Source organism: Prorops nasuta, unplaced genomic scaffold (genome assembly GCF_024137725.1).
Source record: "Prorops nasuta isolate Cenicafe-Biocafe unplaced genomic scaffold, Cenicafe_Pnas_1.2 PNAS00014, whole genome shotgun sequence".
In the NCBI taxonomy this organism is placed as follows: domain Eukaryota; kingdom Metazoa; phylum Arthropoda; class Insecta; order Hymenoptera; family Bethylidae; genus Prorops; species Prorops nasuta.
In genome coordinates this window covers 3,407,801-3,423,561 of record NW_027116811.1, presented here as the reverse complement: position 1 = coordinate 3,423,561, position 15,761 = coordinate 3,407,801, and the positions used below count along the sequence as shown (strand labels likewise).

The following is a 15,761-nucleotide window of genomic DNA, read 5'->3' as shown; positions in this document are numbered from 1 at the left end:
AAAGGACGTCGATATCTGCCTGCATCGTGCTTATAATGCCACATGATGTATGAATTTAATTAAGTAATTAAATAGAGGTTCCTAGCGTAATATTATAATCACGACTCAGCTATATTTATCATTCATTAGACCGCGAAATTCAAGATTTCGTGGAAGATTTAGTGAATTTAGTGAAAATTAATTCGTTCGCTTCACAGTGTGTCTGATGAGAGCTGAAATAAATTGGTAAGGCAAGAAGAATGTTTCCAGTTGATTGCTGCGAGTGTTCCGAACGTAGGAAAAGGGGTTTCCTGAAGAGCGCAGTGGCAATAGTAGAGGGATTCTAAAAACAGTGATCAGGTTTTTTAATTAAACTGAAAGTTAGCCTGCACCCACCCGTAGAGAAGGAGCCCCGGAACAATCGACTCGAAGAGTTTAATCACAACGTAATAACGTCGACAAATAAATTAAACACGACCATTAGACCGTCGGACCCGATCATCCCTTCGGCAAGAGATTGTCACGACCACGAGAAACGGCTAAGCTATATTTTCCCTTGACATATAGCCTGGTAAATAAATCCAGTACCTTTAATTCCCGTGGTAAGAAGAACCTATAAAATTATTCAAACTCCCTGTTATGCAAAGCCATAAATTTCTCGTCGAAACGCGGATTCGAAGCATAAATTTAACTTGATTATTTTCCAATATTGAGATTAGGAGCGAGTAAACGTAATCATGGCGAGTTAACAGTGGATGAACCAAAAGTTCGGCTGATCTCGCGGATGGATCTCGTAAATTTACATTATTATTGTTGATACATGCCATGGCTGTTCCTCTGAAACTTTCCTAATAGTAAACAATGTCAATTCGAACGAGGGACGACTCTCCGTCCTTACACCTACTTCGGCGAAAAACAAACAAACGGAACGATGTGTACGAAAGTTAAGATTTCAAATGTATATTTACCGAGATTCTCGAAAACACGGAATACTATCGATACTTCCCACTAAACTTGGAAAGCTCTCGACAAATCCTCTATGAGCAATGTATCGCGGATAACGATGGCGTTTCAATTATCCCAACACAAAACGTCGTGTAAATCTCGCACAAAACAATCAATGCCCCAGCGTAGATTCGAGTTTGCAAATGCTGCTGATACGAGACTCGGGTAATATAGGGAGCCACTACAATCAGCAGGCAGGCTGCTATATCGCCGAGAGCGAGCGTGACGCGCGTTCTTATCTGCGTCATTCAGCTGGAAATCTAAAAATACATCAAGGTAGGTCCTCGTCACACTGATATACGCATTAGGGATAGAGGGCTAGGGGCCAGTGGAAAATTCGAAGATAATCCAGAGGCTGAAAATTTGAGGATTTGACAGTTTGATGCTCTCTGCCGAGGGTGACGGACGCAGAACCGAGCGAAACGAAAGAGAACCAGAGGGGAAAAGCATGCGAGGCTGTTACGGATTTCTGGCGATCATCGCTATGGTGTATTTGCATTTCTGTCGAGCGGATTGTCCGGCGGAAACTGGCCAGCCGTTGGATTTGAACGAGGTAATATGCGTGAGCATCGCAAGCTGTGCCGAACTATGACAATGCAAGCTACGTGGCAGTTTAGCGGCCAGCGCGTTTGCAAGCTTGCTAAATAGCGTCAATATTGGACCCGGCTGCACAGTCTAGCACGTTCACTCCTAAAATTGTGTACGCACGCACGGTGACTCGAGCTTCGATCACTCGAATGTTTGTGGACCAGTGTTTTTGGCTCTGTGCGTGTTTTCGAAAATAAAACGCGTCGGTAATATTTACGAGAACATACCACGGGCTATACCCCTTCGCTCCCTCGAAATGATAAGCAGACTAGTATTCGTTTAAATCAGACAATTATATCAGTTTTCAGGGAAATGGTTCATGGTTGCTGGAACTCCTGTGAGTGGTAAAGCTGTGAGCAATTGTGGGCAATTTTTAGTGACCAAAACGTCGGAAGATAGCTTTACGATGAAGTATTCCGCCATCAGTCATCGTGGGAATAGGCCAGTGACCTTCAACGTGAATGCAACGATAAATAATAACAATGTTGTTGCTAATTGGAAGTTGGAAGGATCGAAAAAAGTGTTAGGTATGGGTTTGTGTAAATGATTGTGCTATTAATATTAATAGGGGAAGAAATTATGTGTTTGTGTATTTTACATTTGCAGGACCCTTCAAACACATCACGGTCTCTAAGGATTACTCCTCGTACCTTGCTATGGTAGTCTGCTCGAAGAACGACTCTTCCCACGATTCTGGCTACAAGTTCTCCATGATTTGGTCCCGGGAGAAAAGCTTGTCCTCCAGGATCTTGGAGGAGCTCAAGACAGCTCTAACCTCCTACGTACACAAAGCTAATATTCTACTAGTGGATCACGAGAGCTGTTAAGCCAAGCTTGTCCGCAACGCATCGTAGCACCGTTCTATCAGCATCGCCACAAATTGCTTCTCTTCTATCTAACCTAACGAAATTCATACTGTCCCCATCCGCAATTGCTTGGAATAAATCAATTTTTGTGAAAAAGGTCCAATCATATTCGATAAACGGGAGCTTTCGATTTTTAGGGATATAATTATTCATGAGTTCTTCCTCCGAATGATTTTTATTCATAGATTCGTCGGTCTTGATAAGGACGTTGCGAAAGAAAAGTGAAACAGCTGGATGATAAGTTTGAAAATTATAATCGTCGACCAAGAACTTTACGGAACTCCCCCCCCCCCCCCCCCCCCCTGTTGGATGAATCATTCGCAGTGGGAGAGGACAAACTTACTCGTGCGATCCTCATGAAATATTCGTCTTGCAACTGAACCACTTGCCACAGTCATCAACACCTGCGGTCCTAAACATCAGGGTGGTACCCTTCAGTTTTACATTGGATCTAAATTGCGTTTAAGTTACAATTGAATTGATTATAGACAAATATATATCTAAGGAGAAATCAGTCACTCGTGTGCAAATTTGATATTCTAGAACAGAACGCATTCCAAGATCTGCATAGAGGGATGGTTAATCGAGCGAGTATTTACACGAAGATACTATCACCGAAACTATAGTCTCGATCGCATTGCAATAATCGATGCGTTCCTGCAGCGATTCATTAGTATGCGTAGCTGACTTGGAATAGCTTGCTGCACGTATTTAGTGTAACGTGGGTGACCCGTTATGTTAACTCAATCGAAGCAATAAATTTAGTTCGATTTGCTGCAGCCTTCCATTGTTACCAAATTTTCGTACCAACGCAGTGGTGCAATTTGTTATCGCAGATTTAATTTCCTTACTCGTTTTTTGCGGCTAAGCTGCTGATTTTTCTGCGAGAGTCCCTCGTATAAATTCGAAGAATCACAATGGTCGGGTGGGTAATAAATAGTAGTCGTGAACAGCTAATGGGGGAGACCATTTTGGCGCGGAGTTCGATGATATTGTTTATGGTGCTTACGTAGAGGAACGCGATATAATGGAAATTCCGGCGTCCGAGACACTATTTATGGGACACCGTCACGTGGTGCTACACAACCATGGTGCTATCGTCCACCTTCAGTGTTATATAGGCCACGTGACTACCCCCAAAGGGACACCTATTACAAGCGAGCCCCTCTCTTTCGTAGCAAACCACTATACTGGCCACCTGAATGTGGCCTTTGTCACTTGAATTTCTATAGTTATCTAAACAAAGATTGCACGTATAGAATTTTAAGTAGAACCTAAATCTTTATTCCATCGCAATACTGTAACACGCTAAATGAAAAATGTCTTAACCTACTTGGTTAAAAATATTCATTATTCTTATTTATTGCTTGAACGTTTTTGCATAACAGGAAATAATAATAATGAATATTCATCCTGTGTAGAATCCTATTTTAATAAATAGTGTTTGTTAATATGAAAAAGTATTGTGGCTGCAATTTTCATTAGGATTACAATGGTCTGTCTGGGTGCTGTCCAATGCATGAGTGTTGAGTAAATTGTCACAAGTGACGTCATCCAAGTGTTCATAGTTATTAACGTCACGCAACCCCTAAGATACACGCGTTGATGATATTTACGCGCCACGTGACTAGTCCGTGGGGATACTATATGGTACGCAGACTCGTACTGAAATCTACGCCTAAGTAAGCGTTTAAAAAAACATCGCCAATGATTTTTTCAAACAATTGTGGTGGTACAGGCTTGCATCTTTTATTGGTTAAAAAAAAGTACCGCATCATGAAGAAGTATTATTCTTCAAGGATGCGTTTACCTTTGGATGCTGGGATCCCTCGAGATACGGGCAAGATTAATGTGCGGTTTATCTACAAAGAAAAATTGTTCTCCGTGCCAAACTTCCATTTAGCCAGCTTGCATTGTAGAATAGACAATAAAGTTCCTTCTACCAACATAAAAACCATCTCTAAAGAATTTTGGCAAGTTTACCATGAACAGAGTAAATAACTGTTTCACGAAGCTGTGAATTTTTTAATCTAGTTCAAATTTAGCGATAAGGCATGCACCTATATTAAAAATTAGCTAGTGTAAGTCAGAATAAACTCTATTTTTAACCAGTTTTATTGGTAATCTCGTCAGAGTGTCTAATATATTTACTATGTAACTGTGTAGCACATACATATACGTATATTGTATAGAGCTTTCGAAAGGCCCGGATGAATCAGCACTGTTCGAGACTTAGAGGCTTTCGCGGATTAACGCCAAATTACAGGTCCTGACAGAACATTCACTATCAATAAAGTATAATCAATACCATTAACGCAAATCCGACTCGATTGTTCCACATGAGTATTTTTACTTTCTTATTTCGTTACTGTAATTAAATTTTACTAATACTCTTAAATAATTTTACAAATAATTTTCCATATTTATATAGACTGTTTAAAATATTAATTTGAAATGTGTAGAACGTAGATAAGAGATACATTGAATTTAGTTATATCGTCTACAGCCCTTCGTGCACTTCTTACCTTCATCCAATAGGATTACGTAGCCCCTTAGTAATATTTACATACTTAAAATCCTACCGCTAGTTCTAGTACTTTAACGCAGGGGATCGAATCCAATAAAAATAGAGTCTCGAGACTTGAATGTTGATAAGCAATGTATTCTCGTATAAAAACACTTTTTATTACAAAACTGCCATAAGTACCTATACAAAGAAGATTATGCTGACATTAAAATCTATCAAGAAAATGATTTTAACGACTAACAGATTATTGTAAGTAAGAGCATCTCTTGGGGATCCAAAGAATCATAACAAATGGCTTCGAGCACCCTAATGGAAATAAAGGACAATGAAGTAGGTGTTTGAAGTATGGAGTAGTAATTCGAACGTCGAAGAAAGAACGCTTTGGGCTGGTACACAAAAGATAAAGATGGATGGAATAAAAGAGAAAGTAACAGTGGACGTAAAAGTCAATAGAAAGAAAGAAATAGTAGGAAAAGGTAACAGAAATTCAATGAATAACAACCCTTGAGAAACATGAGGAATATCTGTACAAATTTGATGATATTGAATTATACTGTAAACAGAAGATAGCGGCAGAACATTTTTAAAATTTCTATTTTACAGAGTAATCATCGCGTTTAAAGTTTTATCAATCCTATTTGGGAATGTTTACGTCTATTATCCACGCAACTTCCATTAAGACTTCTATCTCAATCAATTAATTCGACCTTCGTACGTCTTTGCCAAATTGTCGAGATCACGTGTAAATAAGAACTTGCCCCAAGTATACCATAAATGTTGAGCCAAGTTATCAGTCCCGTCACGAAAGCACTTGGAGCATGCGAGAAGTCATGCAAATTAGCTTACATATCTTATATCGGCACGAAAGTGGCAGAGACGACGGAGAAAAATAGGACACCGTTCGGATAAATACGGTCGATCGGTCTTTCCCTTTTACCAAAAAGCGAAAACAAATTTACTCTGCCAAACAACAAAACCTGCTATACAAACTTAAACAATTTTATTAATCAAATTAATCCAAAAACGGAAACTTTTCTGCATACTTTTATTTTGTGTAAATTAATGTACTGTAATTAATTATATTAATAAAATTTACCCCTCGATTTAAATACCGAAACTATGTTTTAAATGTTATATTAACAATTTCGTCTTTATCGTCCTTTTTAGTCTTATGTGAAAAACATTTAATTGTATCCACCAATCCTTAAAGCACTCTTCAGACAGCCCTAAGCTTAGGTCTGCACCCACACATATGTTAAAGTAAACCTGTGTTTATGCGATAGTGCTCTCTGGTGGTAGACGAAGCCCGGAGCCACGTACGAAAGTGTTGGATTAAAGATCATGGGGTTTTAAGGAAATGAAAAAACATACGGAACGAATCAAGTTTAACAGCATCGAAAAAAGTTGCAATTTTAGTAAATCTAGTGTTTCGATAATTAAATTGTTGCTCTTGTTTTAAATTAAGTGTAGATGTCTAAAAAATAATTGATATTTGGAAAATTGGAGATTATATTATGACGTACTATATACTGAGCGAAAGCATATCAAAGGAAAAATATTCCAATAGGAGGAACACGTACGCGGGGGCGACTTTGGGACATAATTGGCCATAGAATTAGCGAGGCTGGCGAGGGTGGGTTGCTGGTAGCTCCTCGTCTAACGTGCGGTGGACCACCAAAGGGTCGAGCCACCCCCTGCAAGAGCATTTTAACCACCCAACCGTCGACTCAGTCTCGACATCGTATTCTCGAAGAGAACACAGAAATTTCGAAATTGGAGAGGATGGAAATAGACACGCACACGGTCACTGATCTAAACGGTTTACCGAATTACGCGGCATTCCAGATTGGATTTGACTTTCGTGTCTCGACAGACGGTGCTTACCTACCATCCTCAGTCCTTTCTCCATGGATAGTCCTGCAGGAAAAAAGAACGGTGGATGGAGGTGAAAAAGAGTTTCAGTCTCGTTGGCTTAACCAATTTGCCAGAATACTCTCCCCTCGCACTTCAATCTAACCACACGTGTCCCACCGTCTTCGTGTTCGAATTATCCATACCCAAGGGATATACACCACGAATGGTCTACATATTTGATTTTATTTCACCAAAGGAACTGAATAAGGTGCTGAAAACCTTTCACATATAGGATTCCGAAAGTATAAAATGCTTTAAACGATCGTACAGTACTAAAATCAAAAGGAACATTAGCCTTTTTCTACATTTGATATATATATTTGTACGATCCTTCATATATCGAAGCTTTGATCACTAAAAGGATATCTATTCCAACAAGTTAGCTTTAAATTGCTTATAAATATCTGTTCAATCGGATTTTCACAGACAAGGGTAGAATATATCCAATATATCGATGGATATAACAAGGAGCCATTTACATGACTTTTTTGTGTGTAAGCATATATATCAGATCAATTCACATTTAAATACCCTAAAGTGAGTTGAAAGCTCTATTAATAAAAAACGTTCGCTCTATATAAAATATTTTTAATTAAATTAGCATGACAGCAATGACAGAGAGTTTTTGTCAATTTTATTCAAGATTTTATATCCGAGGGCTGTCCACCCAAAGTTACAATGCTTCTGCAACAGTTATTACCAAAACGTATAGGGTGCTTAATGAAATAACCTGGGCAGACCCCTGTGAGTAGCATGTGCGCGCGCCGCGGTTGTCGAATCTGTCATTGCTGCCTGTTTGGCCAAACATAGGAATCAACTCGACCCACCCAACCGCGATTCACGATACTAAATCGACTGGCGAGGGAGTCTGCCTGCTTCCATCACTGCGAACTGGACAGTCGGATCACTAATGAAGCCACGCTTTCGTGTACAAAACGCGTCGTACGAATTTGTTTCCCCGTATACAAAGCGAAGCACACACTCGTATTCCAGCCTTCTGACTAATTGCTAATAGTTCCACTTGCAATGTAAAACATTCTTGTCATTCTGATTTTACGAATCGTCAAAGCGATTCAGAACTGATGAATTTACATGATTCAGCCTAGTATTTTATTTCTTTGTTCGAGAATTGAGCATTGTTCGATGACTACGGAAGATAGGAAAGATGTAAATTTCGCGTGTGTATGCGCATGTGGCTTTGTCATCAAAATACTCACGGTAGCTCGAATCCTTTCCACGCGAAGGGAGCGGATCTTGACTAGGGTAGTGCTTTTTCAGCATTTTTTCTTGTAAGGTAAACACCGAGGGCGAGCGGGGCTTAGGCATATGAGGTGTTTGCGAAATCCGGGTGTTTTGGGTTGCATAAGAAGCATGTGTAAATTTTTTCAAAACTTTTCTGAAAATAATACATAATAACAGAGGTTTCCGGCATATAAGCCACGTAATTCAGAGGCAATCTTGTTGGAAGTGGAAAAAAGTTTTTATCGTGGGAAACAAATGGAAAAAATAAGTGAAGAATTGAAGATTCTGGCTTCAGGTGTCTACGGAGGACCATGGGTGTCCGTTATAGAGTTTGAGATAGGGGATTCCCGAAGGTCCAGACTTCGATGCAGCCCTTCAAGCCTGTACTGCACGGCAGCATTTGCATATCGGTCGTTCGAATGGGAAGCCCACTGCGTTCCGTGAAGGGCGACTAAATTCTATTACCGTATCCCGGAATACTGAGCGACAAGTAGGTGGACTGAGTGATTTAAAAAGAGTCGTTGAAATTCAAATGAATGATTTAAACCGAAACTCGATAAAGGTTTCAATGCATGATAATAGTTTTGGTTAAAGGCAATAATTCCGTAATCGTTACGGTCGTCCAATTGAAAAGTGCCCATAAATACTTGTAAATATATCCAATTTTGATGGTGAATAAAAATGAAGTTTTCGCATTGCATTAGTTTTGAGGACTTTTGTTAATTGCTTTTGCAGGAGACTCAAAAATATGCGCGAATAAAGTTACTTCCTTACAAGAGGTATCTCGATGAGGTGTTGAATAACCAAGACTCAGGACACAAGAACCGAAGGATAGGGATAGTTTCAAAGGGAAAGTAATTGCATTCAAATGCTGTCTGAACTTCTAAGTAGCAAGTTACTCCTGTCTAACGCAATTAAAACTTTCTTCCTTCGGGACGATCTGGACCGTTTCATTTCTTTTGCTATCACCCACAATCCGCGAGTCATTGAATTATGTAATCGCTTCTCTCATAATTTCATAAACTGCTAATTGTTAATCGAGACGTCCTCTTCTGTCTGGAAAGAATTATTTTAAATCTGCTCGAATTCAGCCTGGTCCAAAATAATTTCATATAGTAAACGAAATTATTTTAAAAAATCTTATTAACGCGTTATTGCGTAATAAAGTCAAACAAAGCAGGCGCTCGAGAGGAAAGATTTTATTGAACTTGTAAGACCATTTCTCTCACGTCAAAATTGAAGATTGTCGAGGATGCTTATGCCAGGCACCATGCTGAGAAAGATATGAGTTTGGTTGGTTATATGGCTTCAATATGGAATTAGAAATCTCTGAAGAAGGGAGCGCACAGTCTTTACCGGAGATTGCGTAATACACGAAGCAGTAGTATTAATACGAACGTTTCGTACAAAGGTCATTACTAAATTTAATAAATTTAATTAACCAGAAACTGAAGCTTCTACCAGCTTAAATATTATATAAGAGAATGAAATGTTGAAATATTAAATCTAAAATCAAAAGGCTCGAACACAACTTCTACATGTTTTATTCAGATGAAAAATATAAAATCTGGCAACCTTTTTATGATCTCTCCTGTATTCTTGAAGAAAAGTAGCTGAATATCCACTCATGGTCTCGGTCCTGATGGAAAATGGCTTTCTTCCAGATCTTACTATAAAATCGCAAAGGGCCTACTAATGAGGAAATACACTTCGAGACGACGTGACAAAAGATTCACGTACGTAAAACTGCCAGTGTCAGCAGTAGCTTGTCACACCCATTCCTCAAAAGAGAATTTCCGACCCCTCGACTGACTTTTTGTAAAATCATAGAAAGAATTCCATGTGAGTGTGAACGCACACTGTCTGTGAGTAGCTTATCTTCCATGATGAATTTAATCTCAACGAGAATAAACCTTTATTTTTCCTCATCAGACATCAAGCTATATGCGGCTAATTAAATTTTCTCGTTTTCCGCGCTTGAAAATCGTTTGGATGAATTTAATCGCTCTTTAAAACCAGCTTGAGTCGGATTAACGTCAGTAACGAACGAACGCTACTTCCGATTCGTCCAATCATATATAAGGAAAACGGAATATCAGGAAGAAAGTCTGTGAATGAAAAACGTGGATCAGCATTATCATGAAGGAAAAGATGAGGGATCTAAAGAAAGGGCGTAGGAAGATATAATGTAAATGCGAGGGTGACGCGTGTGAGGGGGCTCGTAAGACCTGTTCCTTTATCTTCCTTTTTCCTTGTAGCTATATATATATATATATATCCACCAACCACTTTCATCTCTCGCGATCTGCTTCGATGAGTATTTCGACTGAATGAAATTCTTTCACAAAGATAATTTTCTTGCAGCTGTTCTTTTCGTTAATCCGTTCGTGCGCTAAACTAATTTTTGGGATGATGTACAATTTCTTATCAGCAGTAGATAACCGTTTTATAGAGGACAGAATAGATTCCTCGAAGAAGCGAGACGTGTAACGGCGTCGTTTCATCTAAAGATAATTTTCTTGGGGAAAGTCGTTGGTGGCCAAACTCATCAAATTCCGTTTCGGGTTAACCAGAATTTCCAGTGGTGGAAGCGTAAAGTGGTGCTCGGACACGCCACTGGACCATCTAACGTTGCCCATTCACAAAACTCTTTCTTCGAAACTTATTCATCTCTCTTGAGAAACCCTTGTAGCCACATTTGAAGCTGTGTGGCCAAGTGGTTCGTGAGAATTGGATTAGGTGCTCGGAGAAAGTTCTTTCCGTAGAGTCAGTGGTAAGTCTAGTGGAGTATACCGGTGAGAAGTAAAAAAGGACTTGGCTGCACGTACGCGTTCCGCTGTTTTCCAGAACTCGTAAATTTCACTCCCCCGAAGATATTTACCGAGGCAAGAGAAAACGGATTTACCCGAGGTTATTAATAAGACTTTATGGCATGTGAACTTTGATTACACTATAGAACCAACTTTCAAGTTCATGCAAGAGAGAATGCAGTGTGTTCATCGAGCTTGAGATTATTCTTGATACGCGTGAATTTCACGATTATTGATCATCCGAAAACTTCTCGCAGCTCTTTGTCGAGTGAATAATTAACCGAGCGTTATATTAGGTAAGAACTTTTGGCCGAGATTGATGCATTGAAAGGCTTTGGCCGAATGGTTTCTATGGAAATAATTGAGGGTCTGAAGGGCTAATGGTACTCTGCAGGAGACTGAGGGGATTTAAAATCCAACTCTTCTCCGAGATCACGAAGCTCAAGATCTTCCTATTTTGATTCCATTGGCTCTTAGAAATTATTTTGCAGTGTGAAATAGTTTAATTAATATAATATCGTAATGTTTCTCATTCAAACTTACATGGTTTTCATCGCTTCAGTATCATTGGCTGCTTACCTGAAACAAAACCAGTAAAATTTGTTATACATATTGTAGAAACTGAAAAATATTCAAGCCTTACTTCTAACGATCCTCTGTCAGAAACAGCTTGAGGAACAAATCGACCCCTGAGGACCTACTTGCTCGAAACCCTTTAGGCATTCAGCACGAACAACCCTTTGTTCATTGATATACAAAATTTGTCCGCTACAATGTAGCGAGGTCAAGCAAATGATATAACCGGCCTTTCAATTTGAGCCACAAATTCTAAATAGATTTGATATATTTCACAAAACCAAGTGTCATTGTTTAAAAATTTTTTTAAATAAAATTTACAAAATGTCTTTATTGATAGAAACTCCATCTGTTATCAATAAGACACTTTTTTCAAATTAAATCAATAAATCATTATTAATTAAAAATATTAATGATTTAATTAAAAAATATTGTACTGAGTAAAAGAATAACTCATCGAAAAATTGTGCAATTGAAGATTTGTCGAACTAGAGAATTGTTTGTTCTCGAAAGAGACTCGAAGCTGCCCTGGAGCATGACTCATGCTCTTCCTGTCTGTTTTTAACCCGCCACGGCGTCGGAGGCATCCGGGGCGTCGCGAGGGGGTGGAGTTTAATCTAACAACCCCTGGTTCACTTTGCATGGCCAGGGACGGCTGCGGGCATCTAGAGAACCGGCCACAAGGGGTGAGTTTCACTGACTACCCTCAGAGTTAGCATCCAGGATAGTGCAGGCCAACTTCTGGTATGAATAACGTTTCTCATGAATTATCATTACGCTCGGCAAGATTACGTGACTAGCCCCATTCCTGACCTACGAAGAAGTAAACCTAATTGCGAACGTTTACCGGAACAAATAGAAAATTGAGACGGAGAAATAGAAGATTGAATATTGATAAATTGCAACATCTACATTATTTACACCATTTCAAATGACGTGGAAGCAGGACAAAATCGATAATATACTATTTTTATACTGTAGTCGAATCAATAATTGCTCAATGGTGCGAATACAACCATTAAAAACAAAAAGCAAAGAACCGTAGATCTATAGTGAAATAAATATCCGTCTACATTCACATTCTCAACAATATTATTAAATATTTTTGCATCCGTGTAGGAGAATCAAGAATCGTAACTAATACTATTCTGATCGTAATAAAACTTGTGGTATAATTTCTTGATAAAGCGATATTTGAGAATGCTGAAAATTCTAAAGTGGACGGCAAGAGAAGGAAGGTATAGCGGAGGAAAGTCTGCATGATGGAAAACTCGCATCCATCCAGAATTGGTAAATTTCAACCATAAAGGTATTTGTCAGTCTGCATTGATTTCGCATCGTGTTCAACTGTAGAATTTTAAAACTGTCGGGGCTTCTCCATACGTATATATATATATATATATATGTAAGCCCACTGCAGGCAAGGCTCCGGCGTCGAATGTCGTAGGGAGAGAAGATCAGTAAAACAACCTACGTGTGTGCCATTCACCCCACATTCCCCTAATTCTACACTCGTATCGTATAGCCCTTGAAGTCCAGAAGGGTGTATGGAAAATTTGAGACTCGTCCGTACATTTCGTATTTGCGTTCGATAAAAAGTTTCCTAAGTAGTTCGCCAAGTATTTTACTGCTCCAAGTAATCTTAAGGAAAGTGTCTCTTCGTTCAGACCCGGAAGCTTTGAAAGCTTTTTTTCATCGTTACTCTGGCAGCATTTGAATCGCTTCATGGCCTCTTCGAGCTTTCGCGGGGCGGAAGCTAATTACGGGGAGGGGAGGAAGTAGCAAACTGAAGCTACAGGAAAGGCGTATACTTGAAGATCTTTCGGCTGTACAATGTCAAGCAGGGGTCGAGGTCATTATTTATCATGAGAAAGATAAATTCGTGGCACGCATAGGGTATATGTGTATATATAGGTATAGGAGGTGGAAACACATTTGGTTCGGTTAGGTGAATGCAAAAGCTTACGCGGTACAGTGCTTCGTGATTCGAGGTGAGCAGCAGGGCGAAGAGTCACTTTCGCAATTTTTAAGACGCACACGTTGCGCGAAGGGTGCAGACTGCCTCCCATAATACGTGCTCCATCAACAACAGAATTCCCTTCGCGGACACGTGTAATGCCGCACAACCACTACGTTACTTTACTAACGACACGATGCTTCCTAAGTACAGGCGAAACGCGCTTGGCAGATGTTGACGCGTACGCCATAATTGCCCGTACATGTACGCACAATCTAATTAACTCATAAATGAAATTCTCCGCGTTCGTGTGGAAACCACGTTTGATATTCATCAACTAATTAAATCACTCTGTTATTGCTATTTATAAATAAATCTTGTTAAAACTTACAACGTGCGTCAAATTGCTGATAGATAAAACTTTCGGGTTTCGTTATATAGTGGAAGCCAATATATGCAGGTTTCGAGCGAGAAGGAAAGAAACTTTGGAAAGGGAAAATGATATTCAACAGGAGGGGCAACCCCAGTTGAAATTTCCGACCGAATGGCCACCGTACATTGCACACGTGGATCGCTAAAATGACGATATTTGCTCAAACTGATTCACGTCATGTTTCCATTGGAACGTCAAAAATGCTTGTCAGAGCTTGGCTCCGGTCGCTCTCGTTGCCACGAGCTTGATTTCCATTTGGAAATTGAGAAAGGAGAGCGGAAGAAAATAATTTTTAACGTGTAGCTTTTCCTGACGTTTGTAATAACTTTTTCTGCCACTGTTTCGCAAAACTTTTATCAAAATATCCATTCGATTTACACTCCCCCCTCCCCCCCTCCCCCCCCCCCGCATATTTCATGGTCCGTAAACGGATTGATTGAAAATGCGCGCATAAAAAGAATGTGGAATCGTCTATAGAAAATATTTTGAAAGGTCCTTCTAAAAAATGGCTACGGTTTGGAGCAAATATTTTTGTAGCGCAAGGGAACGTAAGAAAAGCGGAAACAATATGAAAATATTCCAAGTGAAAAGTGTATATACGATATTAGAATAACATATCTTACAAAAGAGGCTCTACACAAGAGCGTTGAAAATTCAAGGAACCAACGAGCGAAGCGTGTCTTCCCCGGAAAATTTCATTATTTCCCGCTTGATGGAAAAAGTTTTTCGTGGAGTCCCGCAGAAACTTCAAGCGGTCGATAAACACATAGAATGCTGATAAACGTACAGCTCAACTGATGCATACGCAAAGGATTCAGTAAAATTATCATTTATTATGAATTCCTCGAAAAGTTTTTAATGCTGAGATATCATACCGTAATTTCCTTCTATCAACAGCATTAATACATCCATCAGCGGTATAATGCTATTCATATTATTTTTCATTACCTATATTAATAATTCAATAATTCAATCCCTTTTACCAAAACGCCATCACGTGGGGTGGGAACGAACGAAAGAAAAATTTAGCAAGATCTTTCCTTAATCCTCAATTTATATGCATCAGGGTTCACGAAGAATTTTGAACATTCATTCCCATCAAGTGATAGCGTAAATGGCTCACGAAAAAAATGATTTCAAAACTCTGAAAAAGCAATCAACGCGAGGATTATTTTCAATCGGTGTAAGAGATTTCACGGGTACTTCCCGAATTTTCGTCGCCCGGCTTTGGGGGGAAAAGGAGCTTTGGAAGAAAAAAAAGTGGTTTTTACTGGAAGCATTTGAGAGCTTCGCAATAATCTATCGAGCAAATTTGTTCATGGGACTTTAGAAGGGCAAACACTCGAATGTTGAGCCGAAGAGTGTGGCTAAATCCTTGGATACACTTGGCGGGATAAGCCAAGTAGGAAAGCAATCGTTTTTACTCTGAGTAAAAGTAGCGTTTCAACCAATTGACTTCTAGCGCGTCACGCGTGCGAGATTCATGGGACTGACTAGGGATGCTCTTAAATCTATTGTTCCAATGCCGATGGATACTCCGGTACTCCACCTCAGTAGCAACCCCAATGGCCAGCACCGTTATCCGTGCTTTACGACCATTTACCGTGGTACTTGGAATCCACGGGAGCCCCTGACTTCAATTATGGACACTGGCCAATTGGAAAATAGCTCTTGGGACATGCCAGTCACTTCACGTATGCACAATCACCCTAACTCGGATAGAGAGGTGGGAGCAATGAGACCAAGGGTAACGAACGGAAGTATGTTTATGATGCTGCTTAATTAGAATGGGGAACGAAATTGACATATGTCACTTTTGTCCCGCTTTACCAAGAGCTTGCTCATGCGAAACTTCATTAATTTC

General features: G+C 39.6%; 2 protein-coding genes across 3 annotated transcripts in view; one reads left to right on the top strand and one right to left on the bottom strand.

Moving 5' to 3' along the window:
• hwt (heavyweight) overlaps nucleotides 1-15,761 on the bottom strand; it is a 96,643-nt gene that overhangs the window by 33,748 nt on the left and 47,134 nt on the right. The window contains exon 1 of one of the 2 annotated variants that reach the window (XM_066734892.1): nucleotides 11,475-11,488. The exons of the other annotated variant lie outside the window; for it this stretch is intronic. The gene's annotated coding sequence lies outside the window, so the exon portion shown is untranslated. Of the gene's footprint in view, nucleotides 1-11,474; nucleotides 11,489-15,761 lie in introns of those variants that run through there. 2 annotated transcript variants of the gene reach the window in all.
• LOC136778235 (uncharacterized) lies at nucleotides 1,052-2,704 on the top strand. The gene is made up of 4 exons (XM_066734897.1): nucleotides 1,052-1,260; nucleotides 1,353-1,537; nucleotides 1,874-2,099; nucleotides 2,179-2,704. The coding sequence occupies exons 1-4, from the start codon at nucleotides 1,128-1,130 to the stop codon at nucleotides 2,397-2,399; spliced, it is 765 nt and encodes a 254-aa protein (XP_066590994.1). The 5' UTR covers nucleotides 1,052-1,127; the 3' UTR covers nucleotides 2,400-2,704.

What these genes read in the sequence shown, in the direction of transcription:
- LOC136778235 (XM_066734897.1), top strand. Translation starts at nt 1,128, where the DNA reads ATGCTGCTGATACGAGACTCGGGTAATATAGGGAGCCACTACAATCAG. An exon ending in AAATCTAAAAATACATCAAG is followed by an intron (nt 1,261 to 1,352) that starts GTAGGTCCTCGT and finishes TGAAAATTTGAG; the next exon opens with GATTTGACAGTTTGATGCTC. An exon ending in AGGATCGAAAAAAGTGTTAG is followed by an intron (nt 2,100 to 2,178) that starts GTATGGGTTTGT and finishes TTACATTTGCAG; the next exon opens with GACCCTTCAAACACATCACG.